The sequence below is a fragment of the Macaca nemestrina genome, chromosome 10 (assembly GCF_043159975.1).
Source record: "Macaca nemestrina isolate mMacNem1 chromosome 10, mMacNem.hap1, whole genome shotgun sequence".
Lineage (NCBI taxonomy): Eukaryota > Metazoa > Chordata > Mammalia > Primates > Cercopithecidae > Macaca > Macaca nemestrina.
Window position 1 is genome coordinate 111,319,121 of NC_092134.1, and position 27,757 is coordinate 111,346,877.

Consider the following 27,757-nt stretch of genomic DNA (forward strand, 5'->3'; position numbering starts at 1 on the left):
GCCAGCTGGGATTGTAACAGGCATTGTGCTGAATCTATAGATTAGTTTGAGAAGTATTTCTGTTTTAAAAATAGTCTTTCAATCCCTGAACATGGGGTGACTTTCTTTTATTTAGGTTTTCTTTAATTTCTTTCAACAATGTTTGGTTGTTATCAGAGTACAAGTTTTTCAATTCTATTCCTAAACTATTTTTATATATTTTCTTTTTGATGCTATTGTAAATAGAGTTGTTTTATTTTCAGGTTTGTTGCGAGTGTATAGAAATATAATTGTTTTTGCATGTTTATCTTGTATCCTGAAACCTTGCTGAACTATTTTAATAGTGTTTTAGTGGATTCTTTAGGATTTTCTATAAACAGGATCGTATTATCTACAAATAAGTTTTACCTTTCCAGTTTGGGTGCCCCTTATTTTTCTTGACTAATTGCCCTGGCTAGAATCTGGAGTGCAATGTTGAATAGCTATGATGAAAAGAGACATCTCATCTTGTTCCTGGTCTTAGGAGGGAACACGTTCAGTCTTTCACCATTAAGTCTGATGTTACCTGTGGGCTTTTCATATATGCACTTTGTCAGGTTCAGTTCTTGACTGTTGCTGACTTGTTGCTTTTATCATGAAAGGGTGTTGAATTTTGCAGAATGCTTTTTTCTGCATCTACTGAGATGATCATGTGGTTTTTGTCCTTTTAGAATAGAAATGTATTGCCTTAATTGATTTTCAGATTTTAAATCAAACTTGCATTCCTGGTGTAAATCATACTTATCAAATATGATCTCTGTGTATATTTCTAGATTAAATTTCCTGGTAGTTTTTAAAAAGTATTTATGTGCATAAATACTATTGATACATAAGATATTGATCTCTAACGTTCTTTTCTTATGATGTTTGTTGTCTGGCTTTGGTATCAGTATTGTTGGACTCATTGAGTTGGGAAGTGTTCATCCTTTCTCTTTGTTCAAACAGTTGTGAAGGATTGCTCTTCTTTTTTAAATGTTTGGTAGAATTTAGCAGCGAAATTATCTGGGCCTATTTTTGTCTGTGTTTTGTTTTGTTTTTGGTGGGTAGTTTTAAATGGCCAATTCAGTCTCTTTATTTGTTATAGATCTATTTGTAGTTTACATTTCTTTTTAAATTCATTTCAATAGTTTGCATCTTGGAATTTTTCAATGTAATTTATCTAATTCGTTGCATGTGGTTCATAGTATTTCCTTATGTCTTTTTGTTTCTGTAGGGTCCATAGTAATGACCCTGTTTTGTTCCTGGGTTTAGTTATTAGAGTCTTCTCTATTTTTTTCTTAGTTGAGTTAAAAGTTTATCAATTTTGATTTTTTCAAAGAGCTAACTTTTGGTTTTGTTCTCCATTTTTCTGTTTTCCATTTCATTAGTTTCCACTTTAATCCTTATTTTTTTCTGTCTGCTTGCTTTTCATTTAGTTGTTCTTTTTCCAGTGTTTTAAAGTAACAGGTTAGATTATTGATTTGAGATGTTTGCATACTTCTTAAGTCCAGAATTTCTATTTGGTTTTGGTTCTCTCTCTCTCTCTCTGTTTTTTTTTTTTTTTTTTTTTGAGATGAAGTCTTGCTCTGTCACCCAGGCTAGGGTGCAGTGGTGCAATCTTGGCTCACTGCAACCTCCACCTCCTGGGTTCAAGTGATTCTGGAGCTTCAGCCTCCCAAGTAGCTGGGATTACAGGCGTGCACCACCACACCAGCTAATTTTCGTTTTTTCTTAGTAGAGACGGGGTTTCGCTATGTTGGCCAGGCTGATCTCGAACTCCTGACCTCAGGTAATCCACCCACCTAGGTCTCCCAAAATGCTGGGATTACAGGCGTGAGCCACCGCACCTGGCCTGGTTCTTTTTTACAATGCCTGTATCTTTACTGAAATTTTATCTTTGAGATATTGTCTCATAGCTTTCTTTAACAGTAGTTTCTTTTATTCTTTAAGCATTATGATGGCTGATTTGCTGTTTTCAAAGTTCATTTTTGTGGTGGGGTGCTGTGGCTCACACCTTTATTCCTAGCACTTTGGGAGGCTGAGGTTGGTGGATCGCCGGAGGTTAGGAGTTCAAAACCAGCCTGGCCAACATAGTGAAACCCTGTCTCCATTAAAAATATAAAAATTACCTGGGCGTGGTGGCATGCGCCTGTAATCCCAGCTACTTGGGAGGCTGAGGCAGGAGAATCACTTGAACCCAGAGGTGGAGTTTGCAGTGAGCCGAGATCGTGCCATTGTACTCCAGCCTGGGTGACAAGAGCAAAATTTCTCCATCTCCAAAAAAAAAAAAAAAAAAAACACCAAAAAGCAAAGTTCCTCTTTGAGGTTTGTTTGGACCCAAGGGGCCTTGATTTGACTGTCTCTTTTCTTGGCCATCTCTGGTGAACTGCTGGCCCATCTTTTTGCTCTCAATAGAGCTTCCTCTTATTTACTTACCACCAAAATCTTCATTATTTTTGAGGATGACTTCTCCCTACCCCCAAGCTTTATTGGGGTATTAGTGACAAAAAAATTATGACCTTTCTAAAAAATCATAAAGTATTACTGATATTTATTTAAAAACTTTTTTTAATGGAGATTGGATCTCACTCTGTTGCCTAGGCTGGAGTGCAATGGTGCAATCATATCTCACTGTAACCTCAAATTCCTGGGCCCAAGTGATCCTCCCATCTTACCTCCTGAGTAGCTAGGACTGACTGCAGGCATATGCTACCAAGCCCAGCTCATTTTCAAGTTTTTTGTAGAGATGGGGTCTCACTATGTGGTTTAGGCCGCTCTCTAACTCCTGGCTTCAAGTGATCCTGCCTAAGCTTCCCAACGTTCTGGGATTACAGGTGTGAACTACCACCTGTCCCCAACAGGCTCTTTTCCCCCTTTGTTATTATGTACTTTTTAGGTGTTACAGTGGAGGTGAAAAGAAATTATGATGTTAACAAAATAAGAAGGTAGTAAAGCACAAGACATGAACAGGGCTAAAGAAGGATTTAGTTCTGTTTACTGGATTTTGGAGGGTTCTGAGCAATAGGATTTAATAATGGAAACATAGGTTGGGGAGAGGTTCAGAAGGCTATAGAATAAATCCACGCCAAAGACTTTAGAATCCTTTAGAATCCATTCTGTACACCAGAAGCTGGCAAGATATGGCCTGTGCTGTATCACAATGTGGTGGAAGGTCAAAGGGGAAGTGGATACATGCGAAGGGGCAAAACCCAGGGGTGACCTTGCTTTATAACAACCTACTGTCATGGGAACTAGTTCTTTCCCACAAAAAGTAATTCAGTTGTGCCAGAATGATAGTGAGAACTCGCTCATTACATCAGAACGGGAGAATGGCCCCAAGGCATTCATGAGGGGTCGACCACTACCATGACTCAAACACTTCCCACTAGGCCCCACTTCCCAAAACCTGCCACATTGGGAATCAAATTTCAACATGAGTTTCGGGAGGACAAACCATATTGAGACCATAGCAGTATTCAAGAATTTGTGTATCAGAAAGTTAAGGACACAAGGTGATCGCTACGTTAGTGAGGTTACCATTACAGTGCACTCAAGTATAGCTGAAGGACTGTGTTGATTGGCATTCCATTCCTCTAAATTTCCTGTAAATTGGTGATTACATGTAGTGTTGATGGCGCAGTCTCAGCTCATGTACTTCATGGCTGATGGTGTGTAATTTTACTCGGAGGCACAGTATGTCTGGTGGTCTCTCATGATGTTAGTGTTGCTGATGGTGATCTTCTAATTCTGTCATTTCTTCTTTATTAGCTGAAATATTCCTATAAAGAGAAATGTTTTCTGATAAATTATCAGGTTACTCTGAGAAACAGCTTGAGTATTTCCCTTTATTTACCATTATTCAAGATAAGTTTCTTACCTAGCATTCTCCAAAGATGATCAGTAAAATGTTATGTTATGTTGTTTGGTTTTTAAAAATATTTAGTATCCTTATGAATGTATAGATCCAAATTTACTCTATATGTTTCAGTGTATTTTAAGTATACATAGTTTTATTTTTGTCCAGTGGGAGCCTCTTAAATTTGTCTTGAGAGCCCTTTTAACCTGATTTTAATAGTCTTTGGTAGTTTCCTTGCTGTCTTGGTATGACTAGATATTCCAGGCTTATCTTATAGATGTCTTGTTCTAGCCTGGGAAATGGTATTCAAGACTATGAGCTGGGTACAAGGGATATTCATTGCTATACATATATATCTAAAATATATATGTATGTATAATATGTGTGTGTGTATATATATAATATGCATATAATATATACTATTTATATGTCATATTAATAAGTTGATAATTAGCTACATATATACTAATGCATATTAATGTATGTAACTAATATATCACTATATATATATTCATTGATATTGGATTGGTCCGTGTTTCTACAAAATAGAGCCAAGAAATATGTTGTTTGGCTTTTTTAGTCAATAAAGCATTAATGTACACAGATAAATCTTTTTTTTTTTTTATTTTAGATGTGGGGGGTACATGTGCAGGTTTGTTACCTGGATATATTGTGTGATGCTGAAGTTTGGGTTTCTGTTGAACCTGTTGCCCAGATAGTGAACACAGTACCCAACAGGTCATTTTTCAACCCTCTTCCACTCTCTTCTTTACCTCTTTGGAGTCCCCGTGCCTATTGTTTCCATCTAATACACACAGATTTTTTTTTTTTTTTTTTTTGGAGATGAAGTCTCGCTCTTGTACTCCAGGCTGGAGTGGAGTGCAAATGGTGTGATCTCGGCTAACTGCAACCACTGCCTCCTGGGTTCAAGTGATTCTCCTGCCTCAGCCTCCCGAGTAGCTGGGGTTACAGGCGCCTGCCACCACACCCGGCTAAGTTTTATATTTTTAGTAGAGATGGGGTTTCACCATGTTGGCCGGGCAGGTCTCAAACTCCTGATCTTGGGTGATCCTTCCACCTCAGCCTCCCAAAGTGCTGGGATTACAATCGTGAACCACCGTGCCCTGCCACACACAGATGTTTCTAATTCAAATTCATGACTACATTCTTTATCCTTAACCTACTTGATACTGTTCTATATCTCCCACACCAAAAATTCTGGTTCTCATCTTAATTACTTGCTTGCTTTATCCCACTAATGGATACATTTACCCTCAGACTAATTATACCAACTTTGTTACCAAGAAAGGGTTACTATTATTTGTTTTTTTAGTAGTTGTTTTTATCTCTAAGCTATATTCATACACTAGCAATATACAGTGAAAATACAGTCAAATAATTAAAATTTAAAGTTACTAAAATAATCCTCGTTTGGTTGATTCACTTACTTCATTTTATCTTAATTTTTAGAAATAGCTTAATTTGCACTCTAGCCTTGCACTCTAGCAAGACTTTGTCTCCAAAACAAACAAACAAAGAAATAGCTTAATTTTTTGGTAATGGATATGTGAAGCATAGACACAGTTCGAAGGTCTAATTTATAAGACAAGGTATATTCAGAGAAGTCCAGCTTCCACCCTGTTCCTCTACCCTTCTTCTCCTGTTTCTTCCCCTAGTTTTAGTTCATCCTTTCATTAAAAAACAAAACAAAAACAAAAAATAGATATTCTCGCCTTGCCTTCTTAGGTAAATGGTAGCATACTATACATTTCCTGTGTTGCCTTCTACACTGAGTAACATATCCTGCAGATCACTTCGTAGTAGCATGTAGAGATATTCTGCATTCCTTCTGCAGCTGCACAGTGCTCTAATTGTGCGTTTACATAGTTGTCCAACCAGCCTCCATAATCGATTTTGTTTTAATATAATGGAATTCTTTTACTACTTCTAAAACTTCACAATTCCTTTATGTTCTTATGGCTTTGTGTATAATAGTAAATATTTGTGAAAATGAAACTTTATTTTCTATTTATTTAAATTGACATAATTGTATGTTTATAGAATACATAGTGATGTTTTGATACAATGTGCAGTGATCTGATCAGGGTAATTAGCATATCCATTGTCTCAAACATTTATCATTTCTTTGTGTTGGGAACATTCAATGTCCTCCTCCTAGCTATTTGAAACTATGCATTACTGTTAACTATAGTCATCTCATAGTGCTATAGAACACCAGAACTTATTTCTCCCATGTAGCTGTAATTTTGAAACTTTAGTTTTAAAACATCTTGAAAAGAGCTTTTCAAACTTAATTTATATTTTCTTGTGGCTGCGTTTATCCACACCTAATTATTTGACCATGGTAATAATTTTTAACATAGCTTATATGTGTTATCTCAAATTAGAACACAGAATATGTTGTATCAGCATAAGTAGACATAGAGTTAAACTAGTTATCTTTGTAAAGAGCTTTATAGTCTTAAAAGTATGTGTAGTCATGTATTTTGATTCAATATGTTATCCTAAACCAGACTAATAGTCTGCTGACCCAGATATATATGCCTTTTGGCCTACTAAAAAGAAAATAATAAATATAACTCTTAAATTTCTACACAAAACCTTGATTTTTTTAAAGTTTATTTTAAAAAGGGGCTTATAGTAAGACCTCAGATTTTATTTTATACAAATCATTTCAGCTCATCCCCTTTAACTGAAAGTAACTATTGTGAAATCGTTCCAGTAAAATTAGTTCATCAATATTGCACTTTAGAATTGGAGTCAGGTATTTTTTTAATGTTCAGGCTCCACCATTTTTTCTTCAGCCTTTTTCATCTTATACCAACAGGAATTTTCTTTCTCAAAAACAATCTGATTACATCATAATTATTTTCAGTCCCATTTATTTCTTTCCAATTTAATTTGTCAAAGAAAATGACATGCAGTGATTTCACCTTAGATGTGCAAGTGGCTGTGTCCACATAGGGATTATTGACACCATTTGAGCGTGGACTCTTACAGGACAATCTTCAGCTGACTTTAATTTACTTAAGAAGGAAGGAGATTTTCTGGCACTGCTATAGGACTTGTTTTTGTCTAGTTAGTCTCTCTAGGTTTTTATAATATAAATATTTTAAATAACTCTAAAATGATTTAGTCAAAAGTCTCATTGCCATTAAGACTGTCTTATTTATTGAGGACACTCTGCCAATATACAGCTTTCTATAAAAGTTACTTGGGCTATCTGTGTGGTTGACTCTCTTTTTCTTTTTGTCTTCTAGTGCATTCCACTCTTCGTTCAACTTGTTTTGGAGAGATTAACTCGAGGGGTCAAAACTAGTGAGCTTCGTACCATGTGTCTTCAGGTTGCAATTGCTGCCTTGTACTACAACCCTGATTTGCTGCTACATACTTTAGAACGAATTCAGTTGCCTCACAACCCTGGACCTATCACTGTACAGTTTATAAATCAATGGATGAATGATACAGATTGTTTTCTTGGGTATGTGTCTTTTGGGTTTTACACTTCTTTTCTGTTTCTGGAAAGTTTGCTTTTTAATATTTGCATATAATAGCATGTACAAAGATAATTTTCATGTCTTAGGAATTATTTTTAGTGTATTGTCAATATTTAATTTTTAGAGGATTAAGAATCCTTTTCAGCAGGGTAATCTAGTGGAAACAATGCAGGCTCTGAAAATTAGATGTAGCCCTTTCCTGCCTTTTTTTTTTTTTTTTTTTTTTTTTAAAATGAGTGTATCATTGTATCTCTAGGCAGCAAGAATTAATTGTCTGTCTGGGTTCCATGATTAAGTGTCAGTGGGTAAAAACATTCTAAATGGAGTCGGATTTCTAAGGAAGGTACCCCTCTGGCAAAGATATAATGTAATGTCACAGAATGTTTAACTCTTTGCAGATCTCAAGGATGCCTGTTCTCAAAAGTGGGGTCAGAAGGCTTGTTATTTGTATCTCAGGTGCTGCGCCAGTAGGAGAATTTGGTTTTATGTGAAGCACTCTCGTAATTGTCAAAAATAGAAGAGTGAGGCTGGGCACAGTGGCTCACGCCTGTAATCTCAGCACTTTGGGAGGCCGAAGTGGGTGGATCACGAGATCAGGAGATTGAGACCATCCTGGCTAACACGGTGAAACCCCGTCTCTACTAAAAAAATACAAAAAAAAAAAATTAGCCGGGCATGGTGGCAGGTGCGTGCCTATAGTCCCAGTTACTCGGGAGGCTGAGGCAGGAGAATGGCGTGAACCCGGGAAGCAGAGCTTGCAGTGAGCCAAGATCGCGCCACTGCACTCCAGCCTGCCTGACAGAGCAAGACTCCGTCTCAAAAAAATAGGAAGAGTGAGATTCCAATTAGTGTTATGTGCCCACCTCAGGTCACCCAACACAGATTAGTGATTGTGTTATGCTAGAAATTGAGCTAGCTGTCTAATTTGTTTTAAAACACTATCTAATATTTAACTGGAAATGAATAGTATTGTTTTGTGAGAGATCATTTAGAAAAATTTCCTGAGAGGAACAGACTCCCCGAAGTAGTTAAGACATTGCTGCCACAGGCAGGAGAAGATGGAGGCCTGGATTAGGATGGGGCGATAGGAATGGGGGAACATATTTACAAGCTGCTATGTGTGTTCTAATTTTTCTACTTGCAGGACACTGGAATTTATCCCTTATTGAGATTTGTTATTAAAACCTTGAAGGGAAGAACATACTTTCAAAGAAATTGTTCTTAAAGTTATCTCTGAGAAAGATTTAGGGAATAGAGATTTGGTCATTTAAAGTTAAGCAGTTAGTCCTCTTATGTCTTTATTAGCACTGGAAGCAATTTCCCTGCTATTGTGTAGACTGGGAGTCCTTGGGTTGTGCTTCCTTGGATTCTTTAGAGCCCTGCTTGATAATCATCTTTTCTGCTGTGATCCATGTGGTCTGTATTTAGGGGCTGCATGGATGAGAAGGTCTTCAGGTCAAGCACAGTTCTGTTTTAGCATAGTACTTGGGCATTAGTGACTTGAATCAATCAAGAAATGCAAATAATGAAGAATAACAGAAGCTTGTAGAATATTCATTATTGGATTTGTTATATTATTCTCACTTTAAACAAATTGAATCGCTGCAAGTGAATTTTTTATTCACACAATTTTAAGAATGTTTTGCCAATGTTATCTTTTAATTCTTAATTTTTTAGTTTTAAACAACTTAGAGGAAACATTTAGGAGAAAAATGTCTAATGTTTACTGGTCAAACTTTTTTCTTTCTGAATTTTCCTTATCCTTATTTTTTTCTTATGCTATTTTATAGCATAGGACTTTAGTAGACTATTTACATTAAGTTCAGCTGACTATCTTACTAGATGCTGAGTTTTTGAACCATCTTTCACCTCTTAGGGTTTGGGTAGATTGTGTGTGCTGAGAAACTTTGTAGATCAATCTAATGTTGGAAGAGTCTAAGAAACTCTTCCTTCCCCCCGCCCCCATTGTATAGGACTTTTATGCTGTCAAATATAGGTATTTCTGCTTTATTAAAACTCCTTATGCCGAGGCCCATATATAACATTTATATTAATTATAAATTGATATTGTGGCAAGATTCACCATGTTAATTGCAGACTCCCAATAGGTCTTTGAAAATAATTGGTTTACAAAATTTGATTTACATAGGGTTTCATACAGTACAAAATGGGGAATGTTTCTGTATAATACCAACAGATGAACCTTAGAGTATGCCTTGGACATTTCTTTTTTTAGTTTCTCCAGAATTTGTTCTTTATTCCACTTCTCATGTCTACATTTTTTTTTTCTTCAAAATTTGCAGACATCATGACCGGAAGATGTGTATAATAGGACTGAGTATCCTTCTGGAATTGCAAAATCGACCTCCTGCAGTAGACGCTGTGGTGGGACAGATTGTTCCCTCAATTCTTTTCCTTTTCCTTGGCCTAAAGCAGGTCTGTGCTACTAGACAACTGGTAAACCGGGAAGATCGTTCAAAAGCAGAGAAAGCTGATATGGAAGAAAATGGTAAAGTCTTCTAATTGAAATGAATGTTGCAATTGATTTTGATTTGTGTATGCACTTTATTTGAATACTATTCTATGTGGAGACATTAAACAGATTTACATTCTTCGGTCTGCTGCACATATAAGAAATATTTTGGGCTTGGTTGACTTGCTATTAATTGTATCATGTGATATAAATTTAGATTTGTGCACCTTCTGACCCCTAATATACTCAGTGATTTTTTTTTTATGGAGCCTAATAGATGTTGTTACACATTAGGAAACACATTTATAACAATCAAATGGTCTTGACTAAAAGTTAGCAATCTAGTATCTAATGTTCTTGTTTGTGCTAACAGCCTCATCAAGACAGCAGCCATGAGTTAAATGAATCATTAGATTAAGAGCTGAAGTGTTAGTACCACAGATTAGTAGAGTGTCTTTTTTTTCTTTTTTGTAACGGTTCTTAGGTGACTCATTATCAACATTATATTTGAGAGATATATTTGCGATTTAAATATAAATTAAGGGAAAGTACCTAAATGAAGTGGATTTACTTAATTGAGAATCAGAGTAAGATTGTTCGAGTTGAATATTAGACCTTTGTTTTGTTTAATGATGAGATTGCAGAGCTACTTGCTAGAGAGTAGGAAGTAGCATTCTCCAATTCCAGGTGGAGTTTTTCCTCTCCTGGTTAAAAACAGAGACCTTGTTAGCTGAGAAAGATCAGAACTCTTCCTGGTAAACATATAGCTCTATTTTCGATGCTAAATTCTGTGATTTTAGCATGTATAGATTTAAAACACTTTTAACTGGCATCATCCCAGTTTGTTCATATACCAGGGATTATAAACTACCCTTTCTCCACTCCCCAGCACAAAATACAGCTTCTAATTTGTTTTTCTAAAATCTATGTAGGTCTTTTGAAGAAATGCTTCTTTATTAGAAGTGTTGCATGTGTGACTTTTGTTTTGTTTTGTTTTTAGCTAACTATGTGTCAGCAGTTGTAGAATTCTTTTGTTTTTTCAGGTGTGTTATCTCTAATTTCTTGGTTTGGTAACTCTTTATTGGCTTATACTATATGGCTTGAGGGAAAATTTTCTAGTAATATCCCAGAATTTCTTGTATTTCCTACTAAAGTATGGAATGATTAACTCCTGGAGGTATTTCTCAGTCTTTTTGTATTAATAGTTATAATTTGCCATGCATTTTTTCGTGTATTTGGTCCAAACTATGGTTAAGTGCCTTATTCCTAAAACTACCTAGTTCAATCTACCTGCTTCAGTATGATGTGTATAATAGAACTAGTTTTAGGTTAATATTACCTGGTTTGGGTTTACTCCAGGATTTCTCTCTTATCTTGATTTTTGTTCCGCATTGACTGCCTTCCTGTTCCAGTATTTCAGTTACAATCTAACTGCTAGGAACAGATTGATACTGAAAATAGATACAGAATCCATGGTGATACATAATGTAGTTCAAGTTTTTAACTTTTCAAGCCACATGTAGCTAACTATTTTTCTTTATATTTTTGCTATTTCTTTTTATTATAAATTATCAAATTATATATTTGTGGAGTACAAAGTGATGTTATGATTTGTGAATATAATGTGGAATGATTAAATCAAACTAATATATCCATCACCCTAAATAGCCTTTTTAATGGTGGGAACATTTGAAATTTACAGTCTTGCCAATTTTGAAATGTACGATATACTATTAACTCTATTCACCATGCTGTACAATAGATACCAAAAACAAAACAAAACAAAACAAAAACCTAATTCTTCCTGTCTGAGACTTTGTACCCTTTTACTAACATTCCCTCATTCCCACCACCTCCAGCCTCTGGTAGCCACCATTCTACTTTCTACTTCTATGAGTTTGATTGTTTTAGATTCTATGTATAAGTGAGAACAGGCAGTATGTGTCTTTCTGTGCCTGACTTATTTTGCTTATCATAATGTCCAAGTTCATCCATGTTGTTGGAAATGACAGAATTACCTTTTTAAAAGCTGAATAGTGTTTCATTTTAAAGAATCCACATTTTCTTTATTCATCTGTTGTTGACTTAGGTTGATTCTGTAACTTGGCTATTGTGAATAATGCTGATAATGCTGCAGTGAACACAGGGCTGCTGACATCTGTTCTACATACTGATTTCAAATATTTTAGATATGTACCCTGAAGTGGGATGGCTGGATCTGTATTTTTACTGTTTCTACTAGCAGAAATGATCTCATTTGGGCATTTCTAAGCAGTTTATAATCAACTCAGTTAATTAAGAGGACTGAATTCTCAATAGGAAGCCATTGTTTAAAACACATGCACAGACTGTACAGTCACTTTTGTTTTAAACAAAGGTAATTTTGAAATATGCAATTGAATAATATTCTTGTATTAATGAACGTGCATAGCCTAACAGTAGTAATGTTCATCTGGATAACAGGTTTAGGGAACTTGTTTTCAGTGAGGAATATAAGGACATTCTCAACTTAGCAAACTCTACAGTAAAGATAAGGTTTATTTATTTTATTTTTTATTTTTATTTTTTGATTCTCCTCTTTACACCAGAGATAAGATTTATTTTTATTAAAATTTTGTGGAAGATCTTTTTCCTTTCCAGAGTATAGTTTTATAGTCTTTGGTTTTTGTCACGAAATTTTATATTTTGTCCGTATGTGTTTTGATTCTTTTTAAATAATTAATGGGTTCACAGAGGAGATTTCAAGTGATGAAGAGGAGACGAATGTAACTGCTCAAGCGATGCAGTCAAATAATGGAAGAGGCGAAGATGAGGAGGAGGAAGATGATGATTGGGATGAAGAAGTATTGGAAGAAACCGCGCTTGAGGGGTTCAGTACTCCACTTGACCTTGACAATAGTGTGGATGAATATCAGTTTTTTACACAAGCTCTGATAAGTATGTCTTTATTCCCCACATCTTCTGATATTTTTTTTTTCTAAACTCTTTCTTCACTTCTTCCTGTTTTGATATCTGCCCAAGATTGGTCTAGATTCTTTAAAAAATTTTTTTGTTTATTCCTTATGATAGAAATCCCCAAACAAACATATATGAAATGATAGAAATTAAAATAATGAACACCTATCCCCCAATCCTAGCAATTTTCATCATTGAGAAGTAGCAGGGTGAACCTGTAGGTTGTCCTTGCAAAAGTAATATATGGAGTATCTGTGTATGTTGTTCATCCTTTAGGCATAAATGGGCAAGCATTTTTATAGCAAAGAATGAAGTGCTTCAGGCATGTGTTGCTTAAAAGTTGTAGCTAACAACCTATTAGTTATTCACAATCTGTAGAATGCAATTGCTAGCATAAGACAGTGACTTTTTACTATGTAAGTAATTTGCCAATTTTATACAACAAAGGACAGTTTAATTACAGTTACAGGACTCATAAATGATTGGGGGGAGAAAATATTTGCCACATATGCATAATAGGCATAACGTACACAGTGTACAGACGCCATCCTCAAATGCGTAAGACCAGTAACCTAGTGGAAAAATGGAAATGGAAAATTTACAGAATAAAAACAAGCCAATGAGGCTATTTAGAAAGTTATTAATCAAATAAATTATTTTAAATCTCATTAATATAGATTATTTGTTTTATGGTTACATAGTATTTCCATAGTTATATTGTAATTTAGTTCCACTGTGGGACATTTAAGATTGTTTCCAATGTTTTTGCCATTATGAGGGTTATTAAAATGAACATCCTTATGCGTAAATGTTGTTACTAATAAGGCAATATTAGTAACAATTTTGTAGTGTTGCTACAAATAACATTAATGAAGAAAAAACTACCTGGATGTGTTTATTGAAATTCACAGGAATTGGAGGCAGAGAGCACAGGAAACTATATTCCAAAGCATGGCAAATATAACAGCATAAACGTGGAGATGGAAATATGGAAGGTGTGCCCTAGTGTAGTTCCAGACATGGGTGTGTCATAATCACCAAGAAAGCTTTTAGATCTTGAGTAGGATCTCAGGAGATGTATTTTTAAAGATGCTTCTCAAGTGACAAGCAGCTTTAAACCAGCATGTAGGGGCCACTGCTTAAACACTGAAGGAATACAGTTGGACTGGGCTATAGTGGCCTTGAATTCTGGACTGAGGTGGTCCATCCCATTGCCCATTGGAATAGTGTTGAAAGTTGTGTTCTGAGGCGGTGACCTTGTAGATGTGGTAAGTCATTTCAGGGGAGTTATCCGGTGATGGATTATGTGCAGAAAAAAACTGGAAAGGACTAGATGTGGGAGCCAAAGGAGATCACTTTATTAATTTAGGTGTATAGAGACCTGGAATGGGGAGGGTGACATTTGATGGAAAGCAGCATATAGATGAAAGACAGTAAGAAAGAAGCAGAGCTTTGGGTGTGGAGAGGGCATGCTCAGAGATGTTAAAGAATGGACAGTAGTTGACTGGGAGACTAATAGAACTGGTGAGATAAATGGAGAGATAGAAGGTTTGGGAGGAAATTGTTAAATTTGGTTTTAGTTGTGTTGAGTTTGAGATGAGCTATTCAAATGGAACCGTCCAGGAGGCTTAGGGGAAGATTTTTGCTAGAGGTACAGATTTGGGTCCTTGGGGTGGTAGCAATGCTGAAGCTGCAGGTAGTATGACAATTCCAGAGGAAAATGGTAATGAGTGAGTACAGGTGTTCTGGATTTTAGAGAACATCCATAGAAGACAGCAAAGGAGACAGAGAACTAGGCAGACTAGAGATTTGCAATATCGTTACCTTCCTTTGATATCCCACATAGCTGGGTACGAAGTGGGTACTCAGAAATAATCCTTTGTTGGCATAAGTTTCATTACCTTGTGTGTATTGTAGTACTGTACTCTTTGTTACTGTCTGGGATAATTTCTTTGTAATTTGATCATGTTACTACTTGTTCTCTAAATTAATAGTCACTGTACCCTCCTGTCTTTTCCTCCCCAATTGCAACAGCTGTGCAGAGTCGAGATGCTGCCTGGTACCAGCTGCTGATGGCACCACTCAGCGAGGATCAGCGGACAGCACTGCAGGAGGTGTACACACTGGCAGAGCACCGACGGACGGTGGCAGGTCAGCCAGAGTAACCTCCAGAGTGAAGTGCATGTGTCACAGTGCCAACAGTCAGCCTTATTTGATGAGCCAGGTGGCACCTAAACACTGTTTTTAAAATTGTTAGAGACTCACCCTTTAAGATAATAAGGAATTGTCATTATTGTATGATTGTTTTAATCACTCATGATGTCTTAACTTTGTAAAAACCTGCACATTAATATGTATCTCCTAGTGGTGTTCTCATTCACATTCATATCGTATGTTGGAGGTAAAGGTACAAAGTAAGGGTTGGGATAAGTCTTGCCGAGGGAAACTTAATCAGCTGGATCGCTCCCCTAAACATTTCAGCCGTGGGCCAAAGGCACTTGATGAATTCTTCCTAGGAGCTTGTATTCCTGGAAATGGAATGTCCTCCATTTCTCATTGTTGGGCTTTATTTGACATTGTTTCTTGTTGTTAATTTTCAGTTTTTAAGCTGGAGGAATTATTTTATGTTGATTATTATAGTTACTTGTAGATTGTCGTTGGAAACGATTTTGTAGTTACAAAAAAATTTTAGTAGGAAACATTGCAAACTAGACATCTAGAGTTTAGAATGCTGGTTCTTCTGCATGGACTTAGATCTTCAGTTCTGTGCAGATTCTCGATCAGCCCTCCTGATATGAGAAACCTGGGCCCTCTTTCAGCAGTAGAGACAGTGAAGTAGAATCCAACTCTGAGATGTGTTTTCTTTTTACTCGTTTTTTTGCAGATGTTCCGATGGTAGTGAACATACCGCCTTATTGACATGGGTCTGTTATTCTTAGTTCTTCTTTGGCAGAATAACTAATACTACGAGTCACATTCTTTCACAGTTCTAAGCATATAAACAATCTGGCTCCTTTGGGTCATCTCCAACTTCGTCACCTTAAGCATTCTTTTTTTTTTTTTCTTCTCCCCTTTTCTTTTGAAAAATGCTAGAAGCAAAGAAGAAGATTGAACAACAGGGAGGCTTCACCTTCGAAAACAAAGGAGTCCTCTCCGCATTTAACTTTGGGACTGTGCCCAGCAACAACTGAAGGAAAGAACATCAGCTGACCAATTGTCATCACTGCATTTTATTTCACAAAAGGAGTGTGAGGGTCAAGGGGATGAAATGAGGGGGCTGCTTTCAGGGCCCTCCTGCTGTACCAGCTACCATCTGGCATTAGGCAGCACTTTTATCTACTCTTTCCCCTTTGACCTTTGTCACCCTGAAATATATATTTAAACAGCTACTGTAAGTATGAAATGAAAGAAAAACAGTCATTGGACTGAAAAGGACAAACCATATGTTCCAAAGGCTGAATGCCCAAGGTCGTTTTAGAGGATTGGATGGACTTGCACGTCTCAGGTTTTTGCCATGCAGAATCAATGGATTTATACGGATAACAGTGCCTTCTGTTGTACATGAATTATCAGAAAAAAATTTTTGGAGTGCATTGCAATTTTTTTTAAAGCATAAAACATATTTCTAGATACAACATAAACCTTGGTTATATGTCGACTATTCTGCGTTTTACTCTGTGAATTTATTGTTAGGCAGTTACTGCAAGTCACTCTGGTTTCCAAATCTTCACTGCTCCCTCTGCTCACCCTGCTGCTGGGGGCTGTTTTCAGGGGTTGTATTATAAAATATGCACTGGCTCTGGTTTTTCATAAGATGTTTCGTGGCTTTTTAAAGAAGTGTCTTACTCCCTCTTCTCTCATTTTTTTCTGCCTTGAAAAGGGGTGGTATTTCTTTTGGGGTCAACAAATACACATACCAGTTTCACTCCTAACCTTGTAAGTTCAGGACTCAATTTCTTGGCAGCAAGTGGCAGGGGCTCTTTAGTCAGTGGAGTCAGCAGTAAGTCGGAGTATATTCTGAATAATGTAATTATGCAATTAATTGATAATCATACCTAAAGCACATTGAACTTCTAAGAGAAAGGTGCTACATAAGCACACTGTCTTTCTGGATGGGGACTTGTATGTTAAATAACTTGTCATTCCAGCTGTGTTGGACCAGGGTTCAAAGCATTTTATAATGATGTATTTTTTTTTTAATCTAGGAAAAAGACCCAAACAAATCTAACTTCTCGCTTTCTCACATCTTTGGATTTTCTCCTACCTGATTTGTTTGTGTCTTTATTATAGCTCAGTTTGACTTCTCAAAATTTTCAATGGTTGGGGTGGCTGCACTCTTAGGTGGCCTATAGGAAATATTACAGATGGAGATTACATTGTTTTTCTGACCTGGTTCAAGACCAGAACATGGATCATAGGGTTTTTATTCAGCCAAATGAAAAATGTATCTTCAGAACTTAACATATTACTAGATGTGATACAGATTTTCCTTTCTGTGAAATTGAAAATTCACAAAAATTCACAGCTTAAATTTCCCATCAGTGACTGGAGGAATTTTTTTCAGGTGCTTCCTATATTACCATCCCTCATGCATATTAACTCTTTAGAATTTTAGGTTAAGTAATCTCTATAGAAGTAGCCTGGAAAACCATGAGTTTTGGAGTTCTGTGACCCCCTGCTTTCCTCTGCCCCTCCCTTCCCAAGGCATTGAAGCTGAACATGCCAACTGGCATTAGAAGCGAAAGATGGCATTGGGAGAAATTTTAGAGAGCTTTCAAACTCTTTATTCTCATGTTCCACATGGTCTAATTTTAACATAAATGGTATGCCTTCACACTGGATTGTAAAAGGCATGTGATTTTTGAGATTTTATTTTGTGATGTATTGTCTTCTGCAGTATCAAAGGGAAAGAGGTATTAATGTGCATCACCCTATCTTGTTTTTGAAGCCAGGGTAGTTGTATGATTTTGTTACCAGCAGTGCTAACCTGAATGTGACCTGGTTACCTTGGAAATACAGGAACTTATATGAATGTACTATAAAATAAAATGCGGACTGATTCCCAGGATTCTGAACTCTTCTGTGTGAAATGTTTTCTGAAATGTGGAGGTGCTTTAAGCAGTTGATAATAACCCATCAATATGTTTTCCTGACATCTGGGGACCTGAAGCACAGTGGACTGTAGGTCTGGGAGGGTAACCAGGGCTTATCAGGAACAGCTAATACATGGAGAGAAGTAGGGAGTGAGAGCCCATCTCATGAACCAGGAGGTCTGCACAAGGGTGTCAGAGCTCTCTGGAAAGGGACAGGGCGTTCAACCACAGCGGGACCTGGAAGGAAAGGAAGATATCACTAAAATGGTGCAATTTTCTGATGGGTCTACTACCAAATTATTACTGGTCAAAACTGGACTGGTAATACGGTCATGTGTCAATAATGGATATGTTCTTATAAATGCTTCATGGGCATTTTGTTACTGTGTGAGCATCCTAGAGTCTACTTACACAAACCTAGATGGTGTAGCTTACTACACACCTAGGCTGTATGGGATAGCCTATTGCTCCTTGACTACAAACCTGTACAGCATGTTACTGTACTATACTGAATACTATAGGCAATTGTAACACAATGGTAAGTCATTATGTATCTAAACACAAAAGGTACACTAGAAATGTGATATAAAAGATAAAAACGTAGGAATGGAGTTTGCAGGACTGAGAGCTGCTTTGCGTGGTGAGTGAACATGAATGTTCAGGACATTGCCGCACACTACTGTAGACTTTCTAAAACTGTACACTTAGGCTACACTAAATTTAGAAAACAATTTTCTTCAATAATCTTAGTTTACTGTAACTTTTTGTGAACTTTTAACTTTTTAGCTCTTTTGTAATAACACTTAGCTTAAATCACATGGTACAGCAGCTGTACAAAAACATTTTCCTTTTTAATATCCTTATTCTATGAGCTTTTGTCTATTTTTAAAATGTGTTTACTTTTTAAACTTTGTTAGTGACTAAGACACAGACACATTAGTGTAGGCCTACCTAGAGTCAGGATCACCAGTATCCCTGTCTTCCACCTCCACATCTTGTCCCACTGGAAGGACTTCATGGGCAATAACATGTATGGAGTGGTCATCTCCTATGTAGCAATGCCTCCCTCTGGAACACCTACTGAAGGACCTGCCTGAGGCTGTTTCACAGTTAACTTTTTTAGTAAGTAGGAGTATACACTAAAATGGCAAGTATAGTAAGTACTAGGTGATAGGAATTCTCCAGCTCCATTCACTTATGGGTCCACTGTCATTTATGTAGTCCATTATTGACTGAAGGGTCATGGAGCACATACTTGTACTTGCATGATGATAAGACCCATTACATTGTTAATCAGTGAAAATTCCTAAGAAAACAGTTATTTTAAATTGTCATTAAGTAATATGATGAATTATAGTACAGTTTGCTGTTTAGCAAGGGAGACTGAATAATCCAGGCATAAAAGGGAAACTTGGCCATGTTAGGACCATGTATGTGCATGTGTGTGTATGCATGAATGTTTCATGCATTAAAAATTAGTTGAGCCTTAAATAGCAATCTTTTCTGTCCCACCTTACTCTCTCCATTGAAACTGTTGTACAAATGCTGCCTGGGTGGGTTGGGAACTTTCTAGGCAGTCTGCTAGCAAGAAAGGCTGCAAAATCAATAAATAAAGAGATGGCTTATACTCTGTAGTTAGACTATGTTTGAGGAAGAAGCACAAAGGGCAACTATGGCTGATCCTGTAGCCAAGAAAGGTGTGTAGGTGACAGAAGGCATGTGTCTGGGTAGTCTGAGAGTCCAGGCCAGACAGCAGTGCAGCTAGAGGAAGGAAAGGGCTGTCTTGTTAAGAAGAGGGAGTGCAAGCCCAAACATCAAGGAGGAAGAGAAGAGGATGCACATGCTCCCTGCCGGACACATGGGAAGAAGCTCATCTTGGAGGTCATCCAACTTGAAAAAGATTTTCACAAGTAGATGGATGCCCCTCAAGAGCTGGAAATTGGAAACTTTCTTTAGGCTATGGAATATGCAGGGGCTGAGAGCAACTCGGGCAGGAGTGACCTTACGGAGACTTTCCCCACTGGACCTCCCTACTTATGAAGGGAAAACCCGGGGAGAAACGGCACTACACAGTAGGGCCTCACAGGCACCTGTCCACTGTGGCCCAGTGTCCCAACACATCACTCTTAAGTTTAGAGTGACCCACCATTCCTACTGCCTAGTGAGTGTGGGCAGTACCCTCAGTTTCTCTTCCTTGCCAGTCATTTCTCTCCTGAGAACTGCCAGCAGCTGGACCCTCATCCCTCCTGATTTCCATACAGTTTATTTCCATACAGTTTGACATACAGCATGCCAATGAACTAGAATTCCTTCACATGTGGGTAATCCCTGCCATCGGAATGAGCTCTTTCCTCTTTTCCACACCACTGGTATGTGTTTTGTTTGGCCTTGAATTGCTCACACCATTGATTATAGACTTCAGGGCAGAGATTGTGCTTTATGTGGTATTAATATTTTGTAGACATGTTTTGTTGTCTTTCTAATGCCCTGCATCTGGTGGCTAAGCGTGGTCAATAGAATGAACACATGAACAAATGGATGATTGACGTTCTGCCAATGAGTTTGGATCTTAGAGGCATCTCGGAGGCCACAAATAAGATCTTGGAGATAGGTTCCTGTGGAGAAAACAAGTGTGCAACAGCAGCTGGATGGTGAAGTAGATGTATGCCGCTGGAAGGGAGCTGTTGTCTGTGGGTCACTGTGCCCCCTGCTTTCTGTTCCTAAATCTAGTGCACAGTTTCTATGTGCAGCAGCATTCCAGGTAGGTTATTTTTTTCAGACCTCTCTTTCTGTAGTCTGCATGGCAAAGCACCTTCTTCTAACTCCAGCTGTTCTTTTCCTTTCCTTTCCCCTTATGGCCTCATTCTTCTCTATTTAATTTTTAAGCTTGTTCATCTTCACTCCACTTCCTCACTCCCCAGACCCAAACACTTAAAACACTTACTATGTCTCACTGATTCGCTCTTCAAAATATATTTTGAGTCTCTGCTGCTCTCGATGTCACCTTAGTGTAAGCTACAACCATTGCTTTGCTAGAATATTCTAGAATCTTCAAATATTAGCTCTTACATCTGCTCTTCTGTCCCATAGCACCATTCTTAACCTATTCACACAATAGAGTGATTTATTCAAAATGCAAAATATTGATTGTATCAAAAACCTGATTAAGATCCCTTAATGGCGTTAGGATAAAGAGAAAATCCTTAACATGGTTCATAATGCCTTAAGTTTATTTTACTCCATTGGTCTATATCTCTGTTTTGGTACCAGTACTACGCTGTTTTGGTTACTGTAGCCTTGTAGTATAGTTTGAAGTCAGGTAGCGTGATGCCTCCAGCTTTGTTCTTTTGACTTAGGATTGTCTTGGAGATGTGGGCTCTTTTTTGGTTCCATATGAACTTTAAAGCAGTTTTTTCCAATTCTGTGAAGAAACTCATTGGTAGCTTGATGGGGATGGCATTGAATCTATAAATAACCATGGGCGGTATGGCCATTTACACGATATTGATTCTTCCTATCCATGAGCATGGTATGTTCTTCCATTTGTTTGTGTCCTCTTTTATTTCACTGAGCAGTGGTTTGTAGTTCTCCTTGAAGAGGTCCTTTACATCCCTTGTAAGTTGGATTCCTAGGTATTTTATTCTCTTTGAAGCAATTGTGAATGGGAGTTCATTCATGATTTGGCTCTCTGTCTGTTACTGATGTATAAGAATGCTTGTGATTTTTGCACATTGATTTTGTACCCTGAGACTTTGCTGAGTTGCTTATTAGCTTAAGGAGATTGTGGGCTGAGATGATGGGGTTTTCTAAATGTACAATCATGTCATCTGCAAACAGGGACAATTTGACTTCTTCTTTTCCTAACTGAATACCCTTTATTTCTTCCTGTTGCCTGATTGCCCTAGCCAGAACTTCCAACACTATGTTGAATAGGAGTGGTGAGAGAGGGCATCCCTGTCTTGTGCCGGTTTTCAAAGGGAATTTTTCCAGTTTTTGCCCATTCAGTATGATATTGGCTGTGGGTTTGTCATAAATAGCTCTCATTATTTTGAGGTGCGTTCCATCAATAGCGAATTTATTGAGCGTTTTTAGCATGAAGGGCTGTTGAATTTTGTCAAAAGCCTTTTCTGCATCTATTGAGATAATCATGTGGTTCTTGTCTTTGGTTCTGTTTATATGCTGGATTATGTTTATTGATTTGTGAATGTTGAACCAACCTTGTATCCCAGGGATGAAGCCCACTTGATCATGGTGGATAAGCTTTTTGATGTGCTGCTGAATCCGATTTGCCAGTATTTTATTGAGGATTTTTGCATCGATGTTCATCAGGGATATTGGTCTAAAATTATCTTTTTTTGTTGTGTCTCTGCCAGGCTTTGGTATCAGGATGATGTTGGCCTCATAAAATGAGTTAGGGAGGATTCCCTCTTTTTCTAATAAAAATAAAAATAAAAAATAAATAAATAAATAAAGTTTATTTTACTTTATTTTTAGAGACAGGGTCTCACTTTGTTGCCCAGGCTGGAATGCAATGGTGTGATCACAGTTCACTGCAGCTTGATCTCATGGGGTCAAGTGATTCTACATTAGCTTCCTGAGTAGCTGGGAGTACAGGCAAGCACCACCGTGCCTGGCTATTTTTTAAATTTTTTGTAGAGACAGGGACTCAATATGTTGCCCAGGCATGTCTCAAACTTCTGGGCTTGAACTATCTTTCCACCTTGGCCTCCCAAAGAGCTGGGATTGGAACTGTGAGCCAGGGCACCCGGCCACCCTAAGTAATTTGGCCCTTCCTCAGCTATCTCATTGTGTGCAACTTCTTGGAAAGTACGCTCCAGTTGCCTTTTTTCACTGCCTCTATTTCACTGGTTTCTTCTTCCATTTGGTTCCTGGGCTTTTCTTTGATTGAAGGTTTTAAATTGCTGATTCAATCTCCTTATTTGTTATTGATCTGTTCAGGCTTTCTATTTCTTCTTGATTCAATCTTGGTAGCTTGTATGTTTCTAGGAATTTATTCATTTCTTCTGGGTCGTCCAATGTGTTAACATGTAATTGTTCATATTAGTTCCTTTTAAAAATTTATATGGCATTGGTTGTATCTCCTATTTCTGATTTTATTTTATTTTTTCCTAGTTAAGGGTTTGTTGATTTTGATTATCTTTTCAAAAAAACAAACTTCAGTTTGTCGACTTTTCTTTGCTTTCTTGTCTTCATTTATTTCTGCTCTAATCTTTATTATTTCCTTCTTTCTGCTAGTTTTGGGCTTCTTTTTCTAGTTCCTTGAAGTATAATGTTAAGTTGTTGGAGATCTTTTTTAATGTAGACATTTATCACTATAAACTTCCATTTTAGCACTGCTTTTGCCACCTCCCATAAGTTTTGGGATGTTGTGTTTTTGTTTGTCTCACGATATCTTCTAATTTTTAAAATTTCCTCTTTGACCCAATGGTTGAATATATTGCTTAACTTCCATGTATTTGTGAATTTTTCCGTTTTTCTTTTATTGATTTCTAGCTTCATTTCTTTGTAGTCAAAAAAGATAATTGAAATTATTTCAGTCATCTTAAATTTGTTAGAACTTGTTTCGTGACCTTGCATGTAATCTATCTTGGAGAATGTTTCATGTGCAGTTAAGAGGAATGTATATTCTGCTGCTGTTAGGTAGAAGGTTCTGTACATGTCTGTTAGGTCCATTTGGCTTATGGTGTTATTAAAAACAATTGTTATGTCTTCCTGTTGAATTGACCCTTTTATCATTATGTAATGACCTTCTTTGTCTCTTGTGACAGTTTTTGACTTAAAGTCTTTTTGTCTAATATAAGAAAAGCTGCTTACGCTCTGTTTTGGTGACCATTTGCATGATATGTCTTGTTTCATCCCTTCACTGTCAGCCTATGTATGTCCTTAAATCTAAAGTGAGTCTTTTGTAGACATCTTGTAATTAGATCTTGCTTTTTAATCCATTCAGCTACTCTATATCTTTGATTGGTGAATTACATTTAAAGAAATTATTGATTGATAAGAACGTACTACTGCCATTTTTGTTCATTGGTTTCTGTTTCGTGGTTCTTTTGTTCCTCTCTTCTCCTCTTGCTGTTTTTGTGATTTGATAATTTTTTATGGTCATATATTCTGATTCTGTTCTCTTTTTTGTATCTGCTGAAGATTTTTCTTTGTATTTACTGTGAAGCTTGCATAACCCTCCTTAGAATTGTACCAGTCTATTTTGAGCTGATAACTTCAGTCACATACAAAAACTACACTTTTACTCTCCCATTCCCCACTTTGTTATTGATGTCAGAATTCCCTTTTTATATTGTGTATCCATTAACCAATATTTTGTGGTTATATTCTTAATACTTTTGTCTTTTATGCTAGGGTTAAAAGTGATTTATGCACCACCATTACAATATTACATTATTCTGTATTTGTCTATGTATTTACCCTTAGCAGTGAGATTTATGTTTTCACATGCTTTTGTGTTGCTATTTAGCAAGAAGCTAATTTTCTTTTTTTACTAATACAAATTATGTACTTTTTTCAAAATAAGGAATTTGTTGTATATATGTATTACACACAGTTTTTCAAACCAGATAACCCAATGTTGGCCAATCCCAGTAATCAAAACTATAAATTTAATTTCATAATTTTTAGCTCCCTGCAGCTGCTGCTGTCAGACAACCCTCAGCTGGGTGGTGTCAGGGTTGGTAGCATTTTCAAATAAAACAAGATATTTAACATCAATAGGTACCAGCAAGAAGTGTTCATTTCTTCATGAGGGTGTTGTCTATTTTGGGGGAACAAGACCAATTTTCATTTTACTAGTTAAATGGGTTGCATTTGAAACCTTTGCTGTGGTTTCATATTTCCAATGAGTGAGGTTTTAGACTCTACATTTGGTACTCCAAGTACCATTAATGGGGTTGTGACTGGGTAGTATAGTCAAGTGATTCTCTGAAGGCAGAAATAAATAAGCAGATTGTTTACTTTTTCAGTATAACTCCACTTGGTAGGCTTTTAGCCTCTTCCTTCAACATAGGATTAATAAACAGGGAATAATCTTAACTAGCCACCACTGCCAGGTGGTGCTACTTCCCTTACTGCTGTATCATGATCCTGCCACATTGTGTTAATCCTTACCAGTGGTTGTCCTGTGATTGGCTGCTCTATTATAGGCTGTGTAAGCAGAATAGTGACTCCCGTCCCACGACCCCCAAACACGCAAAGATGTCTATGTCCTAATCCTTGGAAACTGTAAAAATGTAACTTTACATGGAAAAGGGGAATTAAGATTCCAGGTAGAATTCAGTTTGCTGATCAGCTGATCTTAAAACAGGGAGAGTATCCTGGGTTATCCACGTGCACCCAGTGTAATCATGGGATTTCTTTAAAGTGGAAGAGGGAGGCAGAAGAGAAGGCTGGAGTGAGGACTGAGTCCATTATTGCTGACTTTGAAGATGGAGGAAGGGCACTGTGAGCCAACTAATGCAGGCGGCCTTTAGACGCTGGAAAAGGCAAGGAAACAGTCTCCTAGAGTCTCCAGGATGAAATGTCGTCCTACCAACACCTTCATTTTAGCCCGATGAGACCCATCTAGGACTGCTGACTTCTAGAACTGTAAGATGATACATTTGTGGGTTGTAAGCCGTTATGTTAGTGGTAATTTGTTATAGCAACAATAGAAAATAAATGCACGGACTGGTGGAGGACAGATGCAGGAGAATTCTCATTTTTGAAGACTGAAGTATTGATTAATATTTTGGGCAGGACATTTAAATTTCTAAATCAAGTTTATGTTTTACAATATTAAGTGATTTTGAGGCTTATTTCTTAAGCATGATCAGAAAATCCTCAGGTCTGCTAGGGATTGTTATCTAAAAGCAGATAAAAACTTTTTCCAGTGGATAAAATGTAAAGAGAGAATGGAAAACAAAAATAAATTTGCATTTTGATTACATCCCATGGGCTGTGATTGTTTAATGTACTTCTTATAATAGCATAGTATCTAAACAAATGCAAAATATTATAAGTGTAATCTTTTTATTTATCAAATATATCTTTAATCAGTCATCTAATATCCTGTTTCTGAGCCTTGTTTGTAAGATTTCCTTTTAGTTCTGTGAGAACCTAAGATCCTTTCATTGAGTTCCTTTTCTACTTAAATTAGCTAGAGCAGCTGCTATTGCTTACAACGTAGAATGCTAACTGATGTAGGAGACACACTAGCTCTTTGCATCTAGAGAGATGTGTGACTGCAGATGGATTATTATTCACTTGTGATATCCAGCCTCCCAGATGGCCCCCAGTGATTCTTACTATCCCTTGACTAATTCCCTTTCACATTGTTCTATGGTTGGACTGTGAGTTTAGAAGCATGCAGGAGAAGTTATGGGATGTCACTTCCAAGAATAGGTTATGAAAAACTGATTTCCATCTTGGGTGCTTTATCTGATATTATTTGCTCTAATGTCATGGCTCATAAGCCATGTCATGAACAGCTTTACAGAGAGGCCTACATCATTTGGAACTGAAGCCTCCTTCCAGTAGACATATGAGTCAACATGGAATTAGATGCTTCAACCCTTGACAAGTCTTAAACTTAGCTCTGGCTTGACTACCACTTCATGAAGGCTCTGAGTCATAATTGCCCAACTAAGTCACTGCTGGATTCCTGACTCTCAGAAACTGTGTGAGATAAACAATTACTGTTTTAAGCTGCTAAGTTTGGGGACCATTTGTTATGCTAATAAGGATAACTAATACACTGTTCATAAACTCACTTTGAGCGAGATAAAGCAGGGTAAAGGATGGAGCATTTTTTTTCTTTTTTATGTTTCTAAAGAGCAATTTTTTATGTACTGTGAAGCTTAAGAGGAGAAAACTGGTCAGATTATCTGCATCTAGGTTGGGCTTAACTGTGACTGCAGAAATTTGGGAATTAGCCCTTCTGACAACTTAAGAAAGGGATTTGAAATTAATTAGACACTTATTATTAAATAGGCAGTTCATTATGTACTGTTTCAGTCAGTTTTGCTGCATAACAAATCACCCGAAAATTTGCTGGCTTAAAAAAAAAAACCAAAACTTACCCCCTTCCCTGTTCTGTGCATTGATCAGGTGGTTCTTTTTCTTTTTCTTTTTTTTTTTCTTTTTGTATTGTCAGGGTCTCACTCCCACAGCTGCATTTAACTGCTTGATTTCCTGGGGCTGGGCTCATCTGAGTCAACTAGGCCCCTCTCTCCATGTAGTCATTCATCCTCAAGGAAGAAGACCAAGGTTTTTCACATCATGACGGCCACTTCACAAGAGAGTGTAAATAGAAGCTGCCTGACTTGTTATGGTCTAGCCTTTGAAGTCACAATATTACTTAGGTTGCATTCAATTTTTTTTTTTTTTTTTTTTGAGATACGATCTCTGTCACCTAGGCTGGAGTGCAGTGGTGTGATCACAGCTCACTGCAACCTCTGCCTCCCAGGCTCAAGTGATCCTCCCACCTCAGCCTCCCAAGTAGCTGGGACTACAGGCACATGCCACCATGCCAGGCTAATTTTTTGTGTTTTTTGTAAAGACAGAGTCTCACCATGTTGCCCAGGCTGGTCTGGAACTCCTGGGCTCAAGCGATCCACATGCCTCTGCCTCCAAAGTTGCTGTGATTACAGGTGTGAGCCACTGTGCCTGGCCTAGGCTAAATTCTATTATAATAAAACAAGTTCAGCTCAGATTAAAGGGGTAGAGAAGTAGACTCTACCTCTTGATGGGTGGGGTGGCAAAGTCACTTTGCAAAAGCAGGTGGACACAGGATATTGTAGTTCATTGGGAGCCATTATAGTAAAAACATGCCACAATCTGCATTCTCTCCCAATAA

General features: G+C 37.3%; 1 protein-coding gene across 2 annotated transcripts in view; it reads left to right on the forward strand.

Moving 5' to 3' along the window:
* The window catches only part of LOC105484179 (importin 8), a 67,628-nt gene extending 49,761 nt beyond the window's left edge, over positions 1-17,867 (forward strand). For both annotated transcript variants that reach the window (XM_011745562.2, XM_071071957.1), the window contains 5 exons: positions 7,135-7,355; positions 9,675-9,880; positions 12,578-12,781; positions 14,834-14,950; positions 15,893-17,867. In XM_011745562.2, the coding sequence (XP_011743864.1) occupies positions 7,135-7,355; positions 9,675-9,880; positions 12,578-12,781; positions 14,834-14,950; positions 15,893-15,990 (846 nt within the window). In that variant the 3' untranslated portion in view covers positions 15,991-17,867. The remainder of the gene's footprint in view (positions 1-7,134; positions 7,356-9,674; positions 9,881-12,577; positions 12,782-14,833; positions 14,951-15,892) is intronic.
* Positions 17,868-27,757: the final 9,890 nt, after the last annotated feature.